The sequence below is a fragment of the Salvelinus namaycush genome, chromosome 4 (assembly GCF_016432855.1).
Source record: "Salvelinus namaycush isolate Seneca chromosome 4, SaNama_1.0, whole genome shotgun sequence".
Classification (NCBI taxonomy): Eukaryota; Metazoa; Chordata; class Actinopteri; order Salmoniformes; family Salmonidae; genus Salvelinus; species Salvelinus namaycush.
The window spans coordinates 3,470,934-3,490,855 of record NC_052310.1 but is presented as its reverse complement, the minus strand read 5'-3'; the positions used below and the strand labels follow the sequence as shown (position 1 = coordinate 3,490,855).

Sequence of the window (19,922 nt, the reverse complement as noted above, 5' to 3'; positions counted from 1 at the left end):
TGACGTTTAAGGCTCCAGAGGTTACGGTGATGTTTAAGGCTCCAGAGGTTACGGTGATTAAGGCTCCAGAGGTTACGGTGATGTTTAAGGCTCCAGCTGTTAGGGTGACGTTTAAGGCTCCAGAGGTTACGGTGACGTTTATGGCTCCAGAGGTTACGGTGACGTTTAAGGCTCCAGAGGTTACGGTGACGTTTAAGGCTCCAGAGGTTACGGTGATGTTTAAGGCTCCAGAGGTTACGGTGATGTTTATGGCTCCAGAGGTTACGGTGATGTTTAAGGCTCCAGAGGTTACGGTGATGTTTATGGCTCCAGAGGTTACGGTGATTAAGGCTCCAGAGGTTACGGTGACGTTTAAGGCTCCAGAGGTTACGGTGACGTTTATGGCTCCAGAGGTTACGGTGATGTTTAAGGCTCCAGAGGTTACGGTGATGTTTATGGCTCCAGAGGTTACGGTGATTAAGGCTCCAGAGGTTACGGTGATGTTTAAGGCTCCAGCTGTTAGGGTGATGTTTAAGGCTCCAGACGTTACGGTGATGTTTAAGGCTCCAGAGGTTACGGTGATGTTTAAGGCTCCAGAGGTTACGGTGATGTTTATGGCTCCAGAGGTTACGGTGATTAAGGCTACAGAGGTTACGGTGATGTTTAAGGCTCCAGACGTTACGGTGATTAAGGCTCCAGAGGTTACGGTGATTAAGGCTCCAGAGGTTACGGTGATTAAGGCTACAGAGGTTACGGTGATGTTTATGGCTCCAGAGGTTACGGTGATGTTTATGGCTCCAGAGGTTACGGTGACGTTTAAGGCTCCAGAGGTTACGGTGATGTTTATGGCTCCAGAGGTTACGGTGATGTTTATGGCTCCAGAGGTTACGGTGATGTTTATGGCTCCAGACGTTAGGGTGATGTTTAAGGCTCCAGAGGTTACGGTGATGTTTATTGCTCCAGAGGTTACGGTGATTAAGGCTCCAGAGGTTACGGTGATTAAGGCTCCAGAGGTTACGGTGATGTTTAAGGCTCCAGAGGTTACGGTGACGTTTAAGGCTCCAGACGTTACGGTGATTAAGGCTCCAGAGGTTACGGTGATTAAGGCTCCAGAGGTTACGGTGATTAAGGCTCCAGAGGTTACGGTGACGTTTAAGGCTCCAGACGTTACGGTGACGTTTAAGGCTCCAGACGTTACGGTGACGTTTAAGGCTCCAGACGTTAGGGTGACGTTTAAGGCTCCAGAGGTTACGGTGACGTTTAAGGCTCCAGACGTTACGGTGACGTTTAAGGCTCCAGACGTTACGGTGACGTTTAAGGCTCCAGAGGTTACGGTGACGTTTAAGGCTCCAGAGGTTACGGTGACGTTTAAGGCTCCAGAGGTTACGGTGACGTTTAAGGCTCCAGAGGTTACGGTGACGTTTAAGGCTCCAGAGGTTACGGTGACGTTTAAGGCTCCAGAGGTTACGGTGACGTTTAAGGCTCCAGAGGTTACGGTGACGTTTAAGGCTCCAGAGGTTACGGTGACGTTTAAGGCTCCAGAGGTTACGGTGACGTTTAAGGCTCCAGAGGTTACGGTGACGTTTAAGGCTCCAGAGGTTACGGTGACGTTTAAGGCTCCAGAGGTTACGGTGACGTTTAAGGCTCCAGAGGTTACGGTGACGTTTAAGGCTCCAGAGGTTACGGTGACGTTAAGGCTCCAGAGGTTACGGTGACGTTTAAGGCTCCAGAGGTTACGGTGACGTTTAAGGCTCCAGAGGTTACGGTGACGTTTAAGGCTCCAGAGGTTACGGTGACGTTTAAGGCTCCAGAGGTTACGGTGACGTTTAAGGCTCCAGACGTTACGGTGATGTTTAAGGCTCCAGACGTTACGGTGATTAAGGCTCCAGAGGTTACGGTGATGTTTAAGGCTCCAGAGGTTACGGTGATGTTTATGGCTCCAGAGGTTACGGTGATGTTTAAGGCTCCAGAGGTTACGGTGATGTTTATGGCTCCAGAGGTTACGGTGATTAAGGCTCCAGAGGTTACGGTGACGTTTAAGGCTCCAGAGGTTACGGTGATGTTTAAGGCTCCAGAGGTTACGGTGATTAAGGCTCCAGAGGTTACGGTGATGTTTAAGGCTCCAGCTGTTAGGGTGACGTTTAAGGCTCCAGAGGTTACGGTGACGTTTATGGCTCCAGAGGTTACGGTGACGTTTAAGGCTCCAGAGGTTACGGTGACGTTTAAGGCTCCAGAGGTTACGGTGATGTTTAAGGCTCCAGAGGTTACGGTGATGTTTATGGCTCCAGAGGTTACGGTGATGTTTAAGGCTCCAGAGGTTACGGTGATGTTTATGGCTCCAGAGGTTACGGTGATTAAGGCTCCAGAGGTTACGGTGACGTTTAAGGCTCCAGAGGTTACGGTGACGTTTATGGCTCCAGAGGTTACGGTGATGTTTAAGGCTCCAGAGGTTACGGTGATGTTTATGGCTCCAGAGGTTACGGTGATTAAGGCTCCAGAGGTTACGGTGATGTTTAAGGCTCCAGCTGTTAGGGTGATGTTTAAGGCTCCAGACGTTACGGTGATGTTTAAGGCTCCAGAGGTTACGGTGATGTTTAAGGCTCCAGAGGTTACGGTGATGTTTATGGCTCCAGAGGTTACGGTGATTAAGGCTACAGAGGTTACGGTGATGTTTAAGGCTCCAGACGTTACGGTGATTAAGGCTCCAGAGGTTACGGTGATTAAGGCTCCAGAGGTTACGGTGATTAAGGCTACAGAGGTTACGGTGATGTTTATGGCTCCAGAGGTTACGGTGATGTTTATGGCTCCAGAGGTTACGGTGACGTTTAAGGCTCCAGACGTTACGGTGATTAAGGCTCCAGAGGTTACGGTGATTAAGGCTACAGAGGTTACGGTGATTAAGGCTACAGAGGTTACGGTGATGTTTAAGGCTCCAGACGTTACGGTGATTAAGGCTCCAGAGGTTACGGTGATTAAGGCTACAGAGGTTACGGTGATGTTTAAGGCTCCAGAGGTTACGGTGATGTTTATGGCTCCAGAGGTTACGGTGACGTTTAAGGCTCCAGAGGTTACGGTGACGTTTAAGGCTCCAGAGGTTACGGTGATGTTTAAGGCTCCAGACGTTACGGTGATTAAGGCTCCAGAGGTTACGGTGATGTTTAAGGCTCCAGAGGTTACGGTGATGTTTATGGCTCCAGACGTTAGGGTGATGTTTAAGGCTCCAGAGGTTACGGTGATGTTTATGGCTCCAGAGGTTACGGTGATTAAGGCTCCAGAGGTTACGGTGACGTTTAAGGCTCCAGAGGTTACGGTGACGTTTAAGGCTCCAGAGGTTACGGTGACGTTTAAGGCTCCAGACGTTAGGGTGACGTTTAAGGCTCCAGACGTTAGGGTGACGTTTAAGGCTCCAGACGTTAGGGTGACGTTTAAGGCTCCAGACGTTAGGGTGACGTTTAAGGCTCCAGACGTTAGGGTGACGTTTAAGGCTCCAGACGTTAGGGTGACGTTTAAGGCTCCAGACGTTAGGGTGACGTTTAAGGCTCCAGACGTTAGGGTGACGTTTAAGGCTCCAGAGGTTACGGTGACGTTTAAGGTTCCAGAGGTTACGGTGACGTTTAAGGCTCCAGAGGTTACGGTGACGTTTAAGGCTCCAGAGGTTACGGTGACGTTTAAGGCTCCAGAGGTTACGGTGACGTTTAAGGCTCCAGAGGTTACGGTGACGTTTAAGGCTCCAGAGGTTACGGTGATGTTTAAGGCTCCAGACGTTACGGTGATTAAGGCTCCTGAGGTTACGGTGATGTTTAAGGCTCCAGAGGTTACGGTGATGTTTATGGCTCCAGACGTTAGGGTGATGTTTAAGGCTCCAGAGGTTACGGTGATGTTTATGGCTCCAGAGGTTACGGTGATTAAGGCTCCAGAGGTTACGGTGACGTTTAAGGCTCCAGAGGTTACGGTGACGTTTAAGGCTCCAGAGGTTACGGTGACGTTTAAGGCTCCAGACGTTAGGGTGACGTTTAAGGCTCCAGACGTTAGGGTGACGTTTAAGGCTCCAGACGTTAGGGTGACGTTTAAGGCTCCAGACGTTAGGGTGACGTTTAAGGCTCCAGACGTTAGGGTGACGTTTAAGGCTCCAGACGTTAGGGTGACGTTTAAGGCTCCAGACGTTAGGGTGACGTTTAAGGCTCCAGACGTTAGGGTGACGTTTAAGGCTCCAGAGGTTACGGTGTTGTTTAAGGCTCCAGAGGTTACGGTGATGTTTAAGGCTCCAGAGGTTACGGTGATTAAGGCTCCAGAGGTTACGGTGATTAAGGCTACAGAGGTTACGGTGATGTTTAAGGCTCCAGACGTTACGGTGATTAAGGCTCCAGAGGTTACGGTGATTAAGGCTCCAGAGGTTACGGTGACGTTTAAGGCTCCAGACGTTACGGTGATGTTTATGGCTCCAGAGGTTACGGTGACGTTTAAGGCTCCAGACGTTACGGTGATTAAGGCTCCAGAGGTTACGGTGATTAAGGCTACAGAGGTTACGGTGATTAAGGCTACAGAGGTTACGGTGATTAAGGCTACAGAGGTTACGGTGATGTTTAAGGCTCCAGAGGTTACGGTGATGTTTATGGCTCCAGAGGTTACGGTGACGTTTAAGGCTCCAGAGGTTACGGTGACGTTTAAGGCTCCAGAGGTTACGGTGACGTTTAAGGCTCCAGAGGTTACGGTGACGTTTAAGGCTCCAGATGTTACGGTGACGTTTAAGGCTCCAGAGGTTACGGTGACGTTTAAGGCTCCAGAGGTTACGGTGATGTTTAAGGCTCCAGAGGTTACGGTGATGTTTAAGGCTCCAGACGTTACGGTGATTAAGGCTCCAGAGGTTACGGTGATGTTTAAGGCTCCAGAGGTTACGGTGATGTTTAAGGCTCCAGATGTTAGGGTGACGTTTAAGGCTCCAGATGTTAGGGTGACGTTTAAGGCTCCAGATGTTACGGTGATTATGGCTCCAGAGGTTACGGTGACGTTTAAGGCTCCAGATGTTAGGGTGACGTTTAAGGCTCCAGATGTTAGGGTGATGTTTAAGGCTCCAGATGTTAGGGTGATTATGGCTCCAGAGGTTACGGTGATGTTTAAGGCTCCAGAGGTTACGGTGATTAAGGCTCCAGAGGTTACGGTGATTAAGGCTCCAGAGGTTACGGTGATGTTTATGGCTCCAGAGGTAACGGTGTTTAAGGCTACAGATGTTTATGGCTACAGATGTTACGGTGATTAAGGCTACAGATGTTTAAGGCTACAGATGTTACAGTGATTAAGGCTACAGATGTTTAAGGCTACAGATGTGTTCATCATCTGACCACACGTGTTGCTGACCGTGCGTCTTTATGGTTGGGGGTTTTTTGCAAAAAAAATAAAAATCATTATAAAAATAAGCCGTTAGCATGTTCCAGATATACGTTTCATAGTTGTAACAAAATAATAACATTGTTAAACAGTTGAATTCGGTGTTTTTTGTGGGGTTTTGTTCTTACATATTGCCTACAGTAACAAACTAATGAAAATGCTATTTTGCAATGAAAAATATAATCTTATTGTAATGTTACTTAACACCTTCAAATTATTATTTTAGCAATAGCATATATGAGATGTATTAATCCCACTGTTAGAATGTTGCTATCAGAATGATGGTCCCTACAGGCCTAGAGGTTCCAGTGTTAACAGGAATTCTGCTTCAAACTATTTTATTGCTGTGAAACTCAGTTAAACATTATCATGACAAGAGACTGATCACACACACACACACCTCTGATTACGCTCCTGTAGTTAGGAGAGTTCTATTCAACGGTGTGCCACAGAGAGGAGATAGCATGACAAGGGAAGCAAGCTTTACACCCCCGTACACACACACTGCTGAATTAGCTGACAGCAGACAGAGGAGCAGCTGGCTGTATGAACTGAATAGTTCTCCTAGAGAGATGAAGAGAGAGGAGAGAGGAAGAAGGAGAGAGGAGCAGCTGGCTGTATGAACTGAATAGTTCTCCTAGAGAGAGGAAGAGAGAGGAGAGAGGGGGAGAGAGAGGAGAGAAGGAGAGAGGAGCAGCTGGCTGTATGAACTGAATAGTTCTCCTAGAGAGATGAAGAGAGAGGAGAGAGGAAGAGGGAGAAGGAGAGAAGGAGAGAGGAGCAGCTGGCTGTATGAACTGAATAGTTCTCCTAGAGAGATGGAGAGAGAGGAGAGAGGAAGAGGGAGAAGGAGAGAAGGAGAGAGGAGCAGCTGGCTGTATGAACTGAATACTTCTCCTAGAGAGATGAAGAGAGAGGAGAGGAAGAGGGAGAAGGAGAGAAGGAGAGAGGAGCAGCTGGCTGTATGAACTGAATAGTTCTCCTAGAGAGATGAAGAGAGAGGAGAGAGGAAGAGGGAGAAGGAGAGAAGGAGAGAGGAGCAGCTGGCTGTATGAACTGAATAGTTCTCCTAGAGAGAGGAAGAGAGAGGAAGAAGGAGAGAGGGATGAGGGACTAAGTGAGAAAGAAGGACGTAAAGAAAGGAAGAGACAAAGAAAGAGAGGGAGAGGGGGATGGAAAGAGAGAGGAGAGAAGAGAGCATTGAGGGAGTGAGAAGAGAGAAAGTGAGAGCAAAGGGATAGAGAGAGTTACATGTTCGAGCAGGTTCATCCCCAACAGATTCTCCTGTGTAGCTGGACAGGTTCATCCCCAACAGATTCTCCTGTGTAGCTGGACAGGTTCATCCCCAACAGATTCTCCTGTGTAGCTGGACAGGTTCATCCCCAACAGATTCTCCTGTGTAGCTGGACAGGTTCATCCCCAACAGATTCTCCTGTGTAGCTGGACAGGTTCATCCCCAACAGATTCTCCTGTGTAGCTGGACAGGTTCATCCCCAACAGATTCTCCTGTGTAGCTGAACAGAGTTTAACCGTTGAGAACCTCTGCCTGAGTGGGGTAGAGACAGAGAGACAGGTGTGGGGTAGAGACAGAGAGACAGGTGTGGGGTAGAGACAGAGAGACAGGTGTGGGGTAGAGACAGAGAGACAGGTGTGGGGTAGAGACAGAGAGACAGGTGTGGGGTTGAGACAGAGAGACAGGTGTGGGGTTGAGACAGAGAGACAGGTGTGGGGTTGAGACAGAGAGACAGGTGTGGGGTTGAGACAGAGAGACAGGTGTCCCCTTGTCCAGTTATCTCCTTGGCATCAATGAACACCTACATTACATTGTGATTCACCCCAGAGTGAGTTGTAACAGAGCAGCAACTCAGAACAGACAGACACAGAGACAGACAGAAGTAGGTTCTCTGTACGCAGCTGACCTGACACACAAAGGTGGAGAGAGAGAGACAAAGAGAGACAGAGAGAGAGAGATTGAGAGAGAGAGAGATACAGAGAGATTGAGAGATACCGAGAGATTGAGAGAGAGAGAGATACAGAGAGATTGAGAGAGAGAGAGATACCGAGAGATTGAGAGATACAGAGAGATTGAGAGAGATACAGAGAGATACCGAGAGATTGAGAGATACAGAGAGATTGAGAGAGAGAGAGATACAGAGAGATTCCGAGAGATTGAGAGAGAGAGAGATACCGAGAGATTGAGAGATACAGAGAGATTGAGAGATACAGAGAGATTGAGAGATACCGAGAGAGAGAGATACAGAGAGATTGAGAGATACCGAGAGATTGAGAGATACCGAGAGATTGAGAGATACAGAGAGATTGAGAGATACAGAGAGATTGAGAGATACCGAGAGATTGAGAGATACCGAGAGATTGAGAGATACCGAGAGATTGAGAGATACAGAGAGATTGAGACTGCATTCAGAATTCTGCAAAACCATCCTGTGTTCAGTGTAAAACACCAAATAATGCATTAGGCCGATACCCGCTACATATCAACGTCTAGAAAAGAGCCGTTAAATTCTACAACCACCTAAAAGGAAGCGATTCCCAAACCTTCCAGAACAAAGCCATCACCTACAGAGAGATGAACCTGGAGAACAGTCCCCTAAGCAAGCTGGTCCTGGGGCTCTGTTCAAACACACAGAGCTCACAGAGCCCCAGAACAGCAACACAATTCGACCCAACCAAATCATGAGAAAACAAAAAGATAATTACTTGACATATTGGAAAGAATTAACAAAACAAACTGAGCAAACTAGAATGCTATTTGGCCCAAAACAGAGACAGCGGGAGCAGCAGGTAGCCTCGTGGTCAGAGCATTGGACTAGTAACCGGAAAGTTGCTAGATCGAATCCCCGAGCTGACAAGGTAAAAATCTGTCGTTCTGCCACTGAACAAGGCAGTTAACCCACTGTTCCTAGGCCGTCATTGTAAATAAGAATTTGTTCTTAACTGACTTGCCTAGTTAAATAAATAAATAAAATACACAATGGCAGAATGCCTGACCACTGTCACGGACACAAACATAAGGAAAGCTTTGACTATGTACAGACTCAGTGAGCATAGCCTTGCTATTGAGAAAGGCCGCCGTAGGCAGACATGGCTCTCAAGAGAAGACAGGCTATGTGCACACTGCCCACAAAATGAGGTGGAAACTGAGCTGCACTTCCTAACCTCCTGCCCAATGTATGACCATATTAGAGAGACATATTTCCCTCAGATTACACAGATCCACAAAGAATTTGAAAACAAATCCAATTTTGATAAACTCTCATATCTACTGGGAGAAATTCCACAGTGTGCCATCACAGCAGCAAGATTTGTGACCTGTTGCCACAAGAAAAGGGCAACCAGTGAAGAACAAACACCATTGTAAATACAACCCATATTTATGTTAATTTAGTTACCCTTTTGTACTTAATTAACCATTTGTACATTGTTAGAACACTGTATATAGACATAATATGACATTTGAAATGTCTTTATTCTTTTGGAACGTATGTGTGTAATGTTTACTGTTCATTTTTACTGTTTATTTCACTTTAGTTTTTTAAATCTATTGCACATATGTTTGGGCAACGACACAGAGCGAGAGACACAGAGCGAGAGACACAGAGATGACAGAGAGAGAGAGAGCGAGAGACACAGAGCGAGAGACACAGAGCGAGAGACACAGAGCGAGAGACACAGAGCGAGAGACACAGAGCGAGAGACACAGAGCGAGAGACACAGAGATGACAGAGAGAGTGAGAGAGAGAGAGGACTGTGCTACCCCTTCACTGTGATGTATTACCCGTCAGTCTGTCTCTGTACCTGAGCATCTTTGAACATCTTCTTGAGTCCCTTCTGCATCTGTTTGAGTTTACGTGACTGGACTCCGCTGTAGGACAGCAGCATGCCTCCAAACTGTCTCTCTGTTATGCACCCATCCACTGGGTCGTTACGCATAAACTGGAGAGGAGAGAGAGAGAGAGAGAGAGAGAGAGAGAGAGGGAGAAAGAGAGGAGGAGAGACGAGTTACTATTATTTTCCATTATAAGTAGTGATGCTTGATGCAATCATTGCATGCTAGGAATATGGGACCAAATACTACACTTTTGAATACTTTAACACACATACACTAAATGACCAAAAGTATGTGGACACCTGCTTGTCCAACATCTCCTTCTATAACCACGGGCATTAATATGAGGTTGGTTCCCCCCTTTGCTGCTATAACAGCCTCCACTCTTCTGGGAAGGCTTTCCACTAGATGATGGAACATTGCTGCTATAACAGCCTCCACTCTTCTGGGAAGGCTTTCCACTAGATGTTGGAACATTGCTGCTATAACAGCCTCCACTCTTCTGGGAAGGCTTTCCACTAGATGATGGAACATTGCTGCTATAACAGCCTCCACTCTTCTGGGAAGGCTTTCCACTAGATGTTGGAACATTGCTGCTATAACAGCCTCCACTCTTCTGGGAAGGCTTTCCACTAGATGTTGGAACATTGTTGTGGGGACTTTCTTCTATTCAGCCACAAGAGCATTAGTGAGGTTGGGCACTGATGTTGGGCGATTAGACGTGGCTCGCAGTCAGCGTTCCAATTCAACCCAAAACGTCAAGTTCTTCCACCACGATCTCGACAAAAAATTTCTGTATGGACCTCTCTTTATGCACAGGGTCACTGTCATGCTGAAACAGGAAAGGGCCTTCCCCAAACTGTTGCCACAAAGTTAGAAGCACAGAATCGTCTAGAATGTCATTGCATGCTGTAGTGTTAAGATTTCCCTTCACTGGAACTAAGGGGCCTGAACCATGAAAAACAGCCCCAGACCATTATTCCTCCTCCACCAAACTTTACAGTTGGCCTATGCCTTGGGACGGGTAGCGTTCACCATGCATCCGCCAAACCCAGGTTTGTTCGTCTGACTGCCAGATGATGAAACACGATTCATCACTCCAGAGAACGTGTTTCCACTGCTTCAGAGTCCAATGGCGGTGAGCTTTACACCACTTCTGCCGACACTTGGCATCGCGCATGGTGATCTTAGGCTTGTGTGCGGCTGCTCGGCCATGAAAACACATTTCATGAAGCTCCCAACTAAAAGTTATCGTGCTGACGTTGCTTCCAGTTTGAGTTTGGAACTCAGTAGTGAGTGTTGCAACCGAAGACAGACTCGCTTCAGCATTTCAGTGGTCCTGTTCTGTGAGCTTGTGTGGCCTACCACCTCACGGCTGAACCGTTGTTGCTCCTAGATGCTTCCACTTCACAATAACAGCACTTACAGTTGACCGGGGCAGCTCTAGCAGGGCCCAACTGACTTGTTGGAAAGGTGGCATCCTGTGAAAGTCACTGTGCTCTTCAGTACGGGCCATTCTACTGCCAATGTTTGTCTATGGAGATTGCATGGCTGTGTGCTCAATTGTATACACTTGTCAGCAATGGGTGTTGCTGAAATAGCCGAATCCACATATTTGAAGGGGTGTCCACATACTTTTGTATATATAGTGTATAGGTGAATTTGACAACTTTAGGTTCCAAAAGCCTGGCACCATCCCTACAGTGAAGCATGATTCTGCCACCACCATGCTTCACTGTAGGGATGCTGCCACCACCATGCTTCACTGTAGGGGTGCTGCCACCACCATGCTTCACTGTAGGGGTGCTGCCACCACCATGCTTCACTGTAGGGATGGCAGGTTTCCTCCAGACGTGACCCTTGGCATTCAGGCCAAAGAACTAAATCTTGTTTCTCATGGTCTGAGAGTCCTTTAGGTGCCTTTCGGCAAACTCCAAGTGGGCTGTTATGTGCCTTTTACTGAGGAGTGGCTTCCGTCTGGTCACTCTACCATAACGGCCTGATTGGTGGAGTGCTGCAGGGATGGTTGTCCTTCTGGAAGGTTCTCCCATCTCCACAGAGGAACTCTGGAGCTCTGTCAGAGTGACCATCAGGTTCTTGGTCACCTCCCTGACCATGGCCCTTCTCCCCCGATTGCTCGGTTTGGCCGGGCGGCCAGCTCTAGGAAGAGCCTTGGTGGTTCCAAACTTCTTCCATTTAAGAATGACGGAGGCCACTGTGTTCTTAGGGATCTTCCATGCTTCAAAAATGTTTTGGTGCATCGACACAATCCTGTCTCGAAGCTCTACAGACAATTCCTTCGACCTCATGGCTTGGTTTTTTCTCTGACATGCACTGTCAACTGTGGGACCTTATATAAACAGGTGTGTGCCTTTCCAAATCATGTCCAATCAATTGAATTTACCACAGGTGGACTCCAATCAAGTTGTAGAAACATCTCAAGGATGATCAATGGAAACATGATGCACCTGAACTCAATTTAGAGTCTCATAGCAAAGGCTCTGAACACTTATGTAAATAAGGTATTTTTGTTTTTAATACATTCGCAAAAATGTCTAAAAACCTGTTTTCGCTTTGTCATTATGGGGTATTGTGATGTCATTGTGGGGTATTGTGATGTCATTGTGGGGTATTGCGATGTCATTGTGGGGTATTGCGATGTCATACATTCTAGTCAGAATGTAGAAGATGGTGATGAGGAACCTATTGACATCAGCAGAGAGGGAGAAGTGGCTCTAAGTGCTGATCCGGGGTCAGTCCTGGGTCAGTCTGTGGAGCATTATGAAAAGGTCAGGATCTGACTGGGTAACAGTCATTAAAGTCCATTTATTTCTGCATTAATAAGCACTAAGCAGCGGTCCTTTATGTTACACACACACACACAGTGCCTTCAGTAAGTATTCACACCCCTTGACTTTTCCCACATTCAGTGACTGTTCCATTGGTTCCACTGCACCAGGCACAAACACCTTCTTATTGGGCTTTTGTCCATTCTGCTTTTTTAACACAATAATATGACTCACACACAGGGGAGTAAGACAACAACATAGCTCCCGAATGCCGCAGCGGTCTAAGGCACTGCATCTCAGTGCTTGAGGCGTCACTACAGACCCTGGTTCGATTCCAGGCTGCATCACAACCGGGAGTCCAATAGGGCGGTGCACAATTGGCCCAGCGTGGTCTGGGTTTGGACGGTGTAGGCCATTGTAACTAAGAATTTGTTCTATACTGACTTGCCTAGTTAAACAAGGTTTCTGTTAAACAAGGTTTCTGCACCTCATCTCTGTACCCCACACATCTGTAAGGTCCCTCAGTCAAGCATTGAATTTCAAACACATATTCAACCACAAAGACCAAGGAGGTTTTCCAATGACTCGCAAAATAAGGGCACCTATTGGTAGCAATGCACCAATAGATGGCCAAAAACACATTTTCAAGCATGGTTGTGTCTGCATCATGTTATGGGTATACTTGTCATTGGCAAGGACTAATGACAAGCACATGATTGAAATACATGGAGTAGAGCTAAGCAACAACATGGCTCCCGAATGGCGCCTTGGAATAGAACAGAGAAAATACATTCTCGTACTACTGTGTTCAAGTTTCACTGCACCTGCTGCTACGCAGTATATTTAGGAGAAAACGAGAGAGAGAGAGAGAGAGAACGAGAGAAATCAGTGTCATTTCCCCAAATTTGAAACCAAGGTTTCAAAGACCTCTCTGATGAGAGTAGGCTACCCGTACTGTTGGAGGAGGACGCAGAGAGCTGTGGGTTGGCAGCGCACTACATTGCTGCCTGCCATAAGTTGAGGGACAGTGTCTGACAGACCAATCAACCTGCACATGTCCTCTACTGTATGTTTATTGTTATTGTTGAATGTGTTGGTTATTTTGACCCTTGGTTATTGTTGTTACTGTTGTCCCGTTGACAATTTTTGATTCTTATTATTTTCATATTGTAAATATCCAACGTAAGCTTTGGCAATATGGACATTGTTACGTCATGCCAATAAAGCAAACTAAATTGGAAGAAGGAAAGAAAGAGAACAAGAGAGAAAAGGAACGAGAGAGAAAAGGAACAAGAGAGAAAAGGAACAAGAGAGAAAAGGAACAAGAGAGAAAAGGAACAAGAGAGAAAAGGAACAAGAGAGAAAAGGAACAAGAGAGAAAAGGAACAAGAGAGAAAAGGAACAAGAGAGAAAAGGAACAAGAGAGAAAAGGAACAAGAGAGAGAGGGTTTCTAAAGTGGATGAATGAACCTAGGAACGGCTTCTGGCTCAGCGATTACCACCTCTCAGAAAGAGAACGAGAGAGAGAGTTTCTAAAGTGGATGAATGAACCTAGGAACGGCTTCTGGCTCAGCGATTACCACCTCTCAGAAAGAGAACGAGAGAGAGAGAGGAGGACTAAACAAAGAAGAACAATTATCCACGTTAGAACACTACCGTTTCACAATGATCATATCTCCAGTATTCTAACTCCACCGATAGAACGTCGAGAGACTAATATACAAGGAGGCCAACTCCAGACCACAACATCATTACAGGGACTGTGGTTTAAATAGGAAGTAATTAACCGTTTACAGTGATGAACAAATTGTCCTGCACTGATGTGATCACTTTATACAGACTGCACTGTACTGGCAGTTTGACAAAAGAACACAGTCTTTGTGTTGCAGCTTCTCAGCTGTGCTGTGGAGGCAGAGAGCAGGTATGTAGGGTAGAGGTATAGATGGGATAGGGGACAGTCACTGAGAATGAGGGAACAAAAGCCCAGACAGCCTCCTCAAGGACGGATGCCTCATCAATTCACACATGCCCAGATATACACCCCCCCACACACACTTCCCTCCCTCCCCCTTCTCTCCATACTTCCATGCCCATTACTCCCCGTCTCAGTCCTTCCTTCTGTCTGTTAATCCTCTCTTACCACTCTGCCTTCAATCTCTCCTCATTAGCTTCCTGTTTCTGCCCCCCCCCCCCCCCCCCCCATACCTCTAGTTTAAGGACATCATGTTGTAGCTCTCGCTGGAACTCCAGGAAGTGGCCGATGGTCAGTTTGCCCTTCAGGTCGGCGCCTGAAGAGAGAAGAAATGGTGGACATTTTTAAAAAGGAATCCATTTTGTTTTATTCATCTTATTTATTTCATCTTTCAGTTTATTACCTCTGGCTATTATTTATTGTTTTCCTTACATTTGTTTCCGTGAAATGCTGACTGACTGACTGACTGACTGACTGACTGACTGACTGGTTGACTGACTGGTTGACTGGTTGACTGGTTGACTGACTGGTTGGTTGACTGACCGAAGAAGTATGTGGTAAGAGCGGAGCTGCAGCCGCCAGTCTTCAGGGTGTTACCCGTAGTGGAGCGGTCCCGATGACGCATCCCCATACTGGTCTGAGACCTGATGATACTCTGGACCTGAGGAGAGAGAGAGAGATGTTTTATTGTTTATTATCTACTTCACTTGCTTTGGCAAAGTTAACATATGTTTCCCATAAAGCCCTTAAACTGAGAGGAGAGAGAGAGAGGGGAGGAGAGAGAGAGGGGGGAGGAGAGAGAGAGGAGGGGAGGGGAGGGAAATATAGAGAGAGGGGAGGAGAGAGAGATAGAGAGGGGAGGAGAGAGAGAGAGGGGAGGGGAGAGAGAGAGGGGAGGGGAGGAGGGAGGGGAGGGAAATAGAGAGAGAGGGGAGGAGAGAGAGGGGAGGGAAATAGAGAGAGAGAGAGGGGAGGAGAGAGAGAGAGAGGGGAGGAGGGAGAGGGGAGGAGGGAGAGGGGAGGAGGGAGAGGGAAATAGAGAGAGGGGAGGAGAGAGAGGGGAGGGAAATAGAGAGAGAGAGAGGGGAGGAGAGAGAGAGAGGGGAGGAGAGAGAGAGAGAGGGGAGGAGAGAGAGAGAGAGGGGAGAGAGAGGGGAGGAGGAGAGATGGGGGGGGACATTATTACTACAGTGTTGTCAGCAGTGGAACGGTCCCGATGACACATGCCCATACTGGTCTGAGACCTGAGGGAACAGATACGGTCTTGATATGGACCAATTAAAACCATTACAAAACTTAATCATTTAATCTGTGAATGCCACTGGCTGATCCTTTGATCCAGTCAAAAACGTAATTAAACCAAATAATGTATTGTATTATATTGAAATCAATCCCACATGAACCAAACATACTGTAGCAACATAATTTAGCTTCATAGCGAGAGCACAGTGTGTCGTGCAAGAGGATTCCATTATGGGCCTGAACCAATTATTCTTTCACAGTTGGACATACAAAGAAATTAACTCTACGCAGGAAAAATAAAATCATCTGCTCTTTCTGAGAGTGTAATGTGAAAGGAATCAGAGGGAGACACTATGGTATTACACCTCTCTGTTGTCCTGAATGACACCCTATTCCCTTTATAGTGCACTACATTAGACCAGAGCCCTATTCCCTTTATAGTGCACTACATTAGACCAGAGCCCTATTCCCTTTATAGTGCACTACATTAGACCAGGACCCTATTCCCTTTATAGTGCACTACATTAGACCAGAGCCCTATTCCCTTTATAGTGCACTACATTAGACCAGAGCCCTATTCCCTTTTATAGTGCACTACATTAGACCAGAGGCCCTATTCCCTTTTATAGTGCACTACATTAGACCAGAGCCCTATTCCATTTATAGTGCACTACATTAGACCAGGGCCCTATTCCATTTATAGTGCACTACATTAGACCAGGGCCCTATTCCATTTATAGTGCACTACATTAGACCAGGGCCCTATTCCATTTATAGTGCACTACATTAGACCAGGGCCCTATTCCATTTATAGTGCACTACATTAGACCAGAGCCCTATTCCCTTTATAGTGCACTACATTAGACCAGAGCCCTATTCCCTTTATAGTGCACTACATTAGACCAGAGCCCTATTCCCTTTTATAGTGCACTACATTAGACCAGAGCCCTATTCCCTTTATAGTGCACTACTATAGACCAGAGCCCTATTCCCTTTATAGTGCACTACATTAGACCAGAGCCCTATTCCCTTTATAGTGCACTACATTAGACCAGGGCCCTATTCCATTTATAGTGCACTACATTAGACCAGGGCCCTATTCCATTTATAGTGCACTACATTAGACCAGGGCCCTATTCCATTTATAGTGCACTACATTAGACCAGAGCCCTATTCCCTTTATAGTGCACTACATTAGACCAGAGCCCTATTCCCTTTATAGTGCACTACATTAGACCAGAGCCCTATTCCCTTTATAGTGCACTACATTAGACCAGAGCCCTATTCCCTTTATAGTGCACTACATTAGACCAGGACCCTATTCCCTTTATAGTGCACTACATTAGACCAGAGCCCTATTCCCTTTATAGTGCACTACTTTAGACCAGGACCCTATTCCCTTTATAGTGCACTACATTAGACCAGAGCCCTATTCCCTTTATAGTGCACTACATTAGACCAGGACCCTATTCCCTTTATAGTGCACTACATTAGACCAGGACCCTATTCCCTTTATAGTGCACTACATTAGACCAGAGCCCTATTCCCTTTATAGTGCACTACTTTAGACCAGGACCCTATTCCCTTTATAGTGCACTACATTAGACCAGAGCCCTATTCCCTTTATAGTGCACTACATTAGACCAGGACCCTATTCCCTTTATAGTGCACTACATTAGACCAGGGCCCTATTCCCTATATAGTGCACTACTTTAGACCAGGGCCCTATTCCCTTTATAGTGCACTACATTAGACCAGGGCCCTATTCCCTATATAGTGCACTACTTTAGACCAGGGCCCTATTCCCTATATAGTGCACTACTTTAGACCACACCCCATGGGGAGTAGTGCTCTTTATTAGGGACAGGGTGCGATTTGTTATGCAGCCACTGTGTGTAGTATATATATATATAGAGCTTCTCTTCTTCTGTTATAAATATAGAACAGCCCCTACCAGATGGTATGGATACTGATACAGCCTGCATTCTCAAACCATTTATCTATGTCCCCTAGGAGAAGAGAAGCAATATGACAGTATATTGAACACAATACAGGGGTTTCAGGCAGGCAGGCAGGCAGGCAGTCAGTCAGTCAGTCAGGTGTGTGCGTTTCACAGCTTGGCTGAGTAGATAATTCTGATTGGTCGAAAGGGTACTAGCTATTTTCTAATAAACTCATGGTACAGGACTCAGGATGATCCCTAACAAAAACGTCGTAGGCCTGCTGTGTGTGAGCTAATAACGTCATGTGATCCAGGTCTGGAGTCCTGTTCTATTGACGCTGTTAGCACCGTGGCGTCGACCGTAATATTGACCGTAGTATTGACCGTAATGGCCGTAGTATTGACCGTAGTATTGACCGTAGTATTGACCGTAATGGCCGTAGTATTGACCGTAGTATTGACCGTAATGGCCGTAGTATTGACCGTAGTATTGACCGTAGTATTGACCGTAATGGCCGTAATATTGACCGTAGTATTGACCGTAATGGCCGTAGTATTGACCGTAGTATTGACCGTAGTATTGACCGTAATGGCCGTAATATTGACCGTAGTATTGACCGTAATGGCCGTAGTATTGACCGTAGTATTGACCGTAATGGCCGTAGTATTGACCGTAATGGCCGTAGTATTGACCGTAATGGCCGTAATATTGACCGTAGTATTGACCGTAATGGCCGTAGTATTGACCGTAGTATTGACTGTAAGTCCAAAAGACAGCTGCTTATGAGGGCTGTATGATGGTATTGCTATAGTTGTTTGTTGACCTGTTCAAACTCCTCCAGGTCCACCTCTCCGTCTCCGTTCAGGTCAAACATCTTGAAGGCGATCTCAAAATTCCTCTGTGGCGCTGAGAGAGAAACACACAGGCGAGAAACACTACATTACATCTCACGATCAGACCTGGGTTCAAATACTACATCAACTCTCTGAAATACTTTGATAATTTGCTCTGGGTTTGCCAGGTAAAGCAAATTAGCAGGGTTGACTGTTCCCACTGGTTCCACTGCACCAGGAACAACTTACAAACATACACAAAAAAAATACAAGGTCTTCATTGGGCCTTTGTCCATTCTGCTCCTATTATTTCTATGGGACTAACAATAATATGACTCACAGGAGTAATTCACAACGTGAGACCAACACCTACAGAGCCTTCAGATTGTATTCACACTACTTGGACGGTTTCCACATGTTGTCGTGTTACAGCCTGAATTTAAAAACGGATTAAATTTAGATTGTGTCACTGGCCTACACACAATACCTCAAACTCGGGTTTTTAGAAATGTTTACAAATTCGTTTTAAAAAATGAATGAAAAGATGAAATGTTTTGAGTCAGTAAGTATTCAACCCCGTTGTTATGGCAACGCCTAAATAAGTTCAGGAGTCAAGGTTTGCTTAACAAACCACAATTTTTGAATGACTACCTCATCTCTGTACCCCAGGCACATACAATTATCTGTAAGCTCCCGCCGTCGAACAGTGAATTTAAAACACAGATTTAACCACAAGACCAGGGAGGTTTTTCCAATGCCTCGCAAAGAAGGGCACTTAAAGTTAATTTATGTCCTGAATACAAAGTTAAATTTGTACAACACATAAATGAGTACCATATTTCAAGCATAGTGGTGGCTGCATCATGTTATGGGTATGCTTGTCATCAGCAAGGTCTAGGGCGTTTTTTAGGATAAAAATAGACTCAATAGAGCTAAGCACAGGAAACTCCTAGAGGAAAACAGGTTCAGTCTGCTTTCCAACAGACACTGGGAGACAAATTCACCTTTCAGCAGGACAATAACCTAAAACACAAGGCCAAATCTACACTGGAGTTGTTTACCAAGAAGACATTGAATGTTCCTGAGTGGCCAAGTTACAGTTTTAACTTAAATCAGATTGAAAATCTACTGCAAGACTAGAAAATGGCTGTCTAGCAATGATCAACAACCAACTTAAGAGCTTCATTTTTTTTTTTAACAAATAATAATGTGCAAATATTGTACAATCCAGGTGTAAAGACTTACCCAGAAAGACTCACAGCTGTCAAAGGTGATTCTAACATGTATTGACTCAGGGGGTTAAATACTTATTTAATCAAGATGCATTACGGTTTTATTTTTCAGACATGTTTAACAAAATGTTAGAATTGTTATTCCACTTTGACAGAGTATTTTGTTTAGATCGTTGACCAACAAAATGGCAATTAAATCTATTTTAATCCACTTTGTAACATAACAAAATGTGGAAAAAGTCCAGGTGTGTGAATGAAATTGGGGAGGACAATATGTAATCTCGTCTCATCTCTGCCCGCTTAACTCGGAAGCCAGTTGCACAAATGTGTCTGAGTTCAACTGACGACCGAGTCAGCCTGCAGGCGCCCGGCTCGCCAAAAGGAGTCGCTAGAGTGTGATGAGTCAAGTAAAGCCCCCCCTAACCCGGACGATTGTGCACTGCCCTATGGGACTCTCCATCACGGCTGGATGTGACACATCCTGGGATCGAACCCGGGTCTGTAGTGACGCCTCGAGCACTGCGATGCAGTGCCTTAGACCGTGGTGTCACTCGGGAGGCCGGGTGTGAATACTTCTGAAGGCCCTGTAACATCTGGGTTCAGGCCTTCACTACACACATCAACATGGGTTACTGGGTTCAGGCCTTCACTACACACATCAACAGGGGTTACTGGGTTCAGGCCTTCACTACACACATCA

At 46.1% G+C, this 19,922-nt stretch overlaps 1 protein-coding gene across 2 annotated transcripts in view; it reads right to left on the bottom strand.

The window, feature by feature from the left end:
- Positions 1-19,922, bottom strand: part of micu1 (mitochondrial calcium uptake 1) — a 113,051-nt gene that overhangs the window by 5,257 nt on the left and 87,872 nt on the right. Inside the window, exons 7-10 of one of the 2 annotated variants that reach the window (XM_038990997.1) lie at positions 17,981-18,063; positions 14,516-14,633; positions 14,206-14,288; positions 9,181-9,318 (exon numbers count right to left, since the gene is read on the bottom strand). In XM_038990997.1, coding sequence (XP_038846925.1) covers positions 9,181-9,318; positions 14,206-14,288; positions 14,516-14,633; positions 17,981-18,063 — 422 coding nt within the window. The remainder of the gene's footprint in view (positions 1-9,180; positions 9,319-14,205; positions 14,289-14,515; positions 14,634-17,980; positions 18,064-19,922) is intronic. The other variant, XM_038990998.1, reaches the window with a different exon arrangement.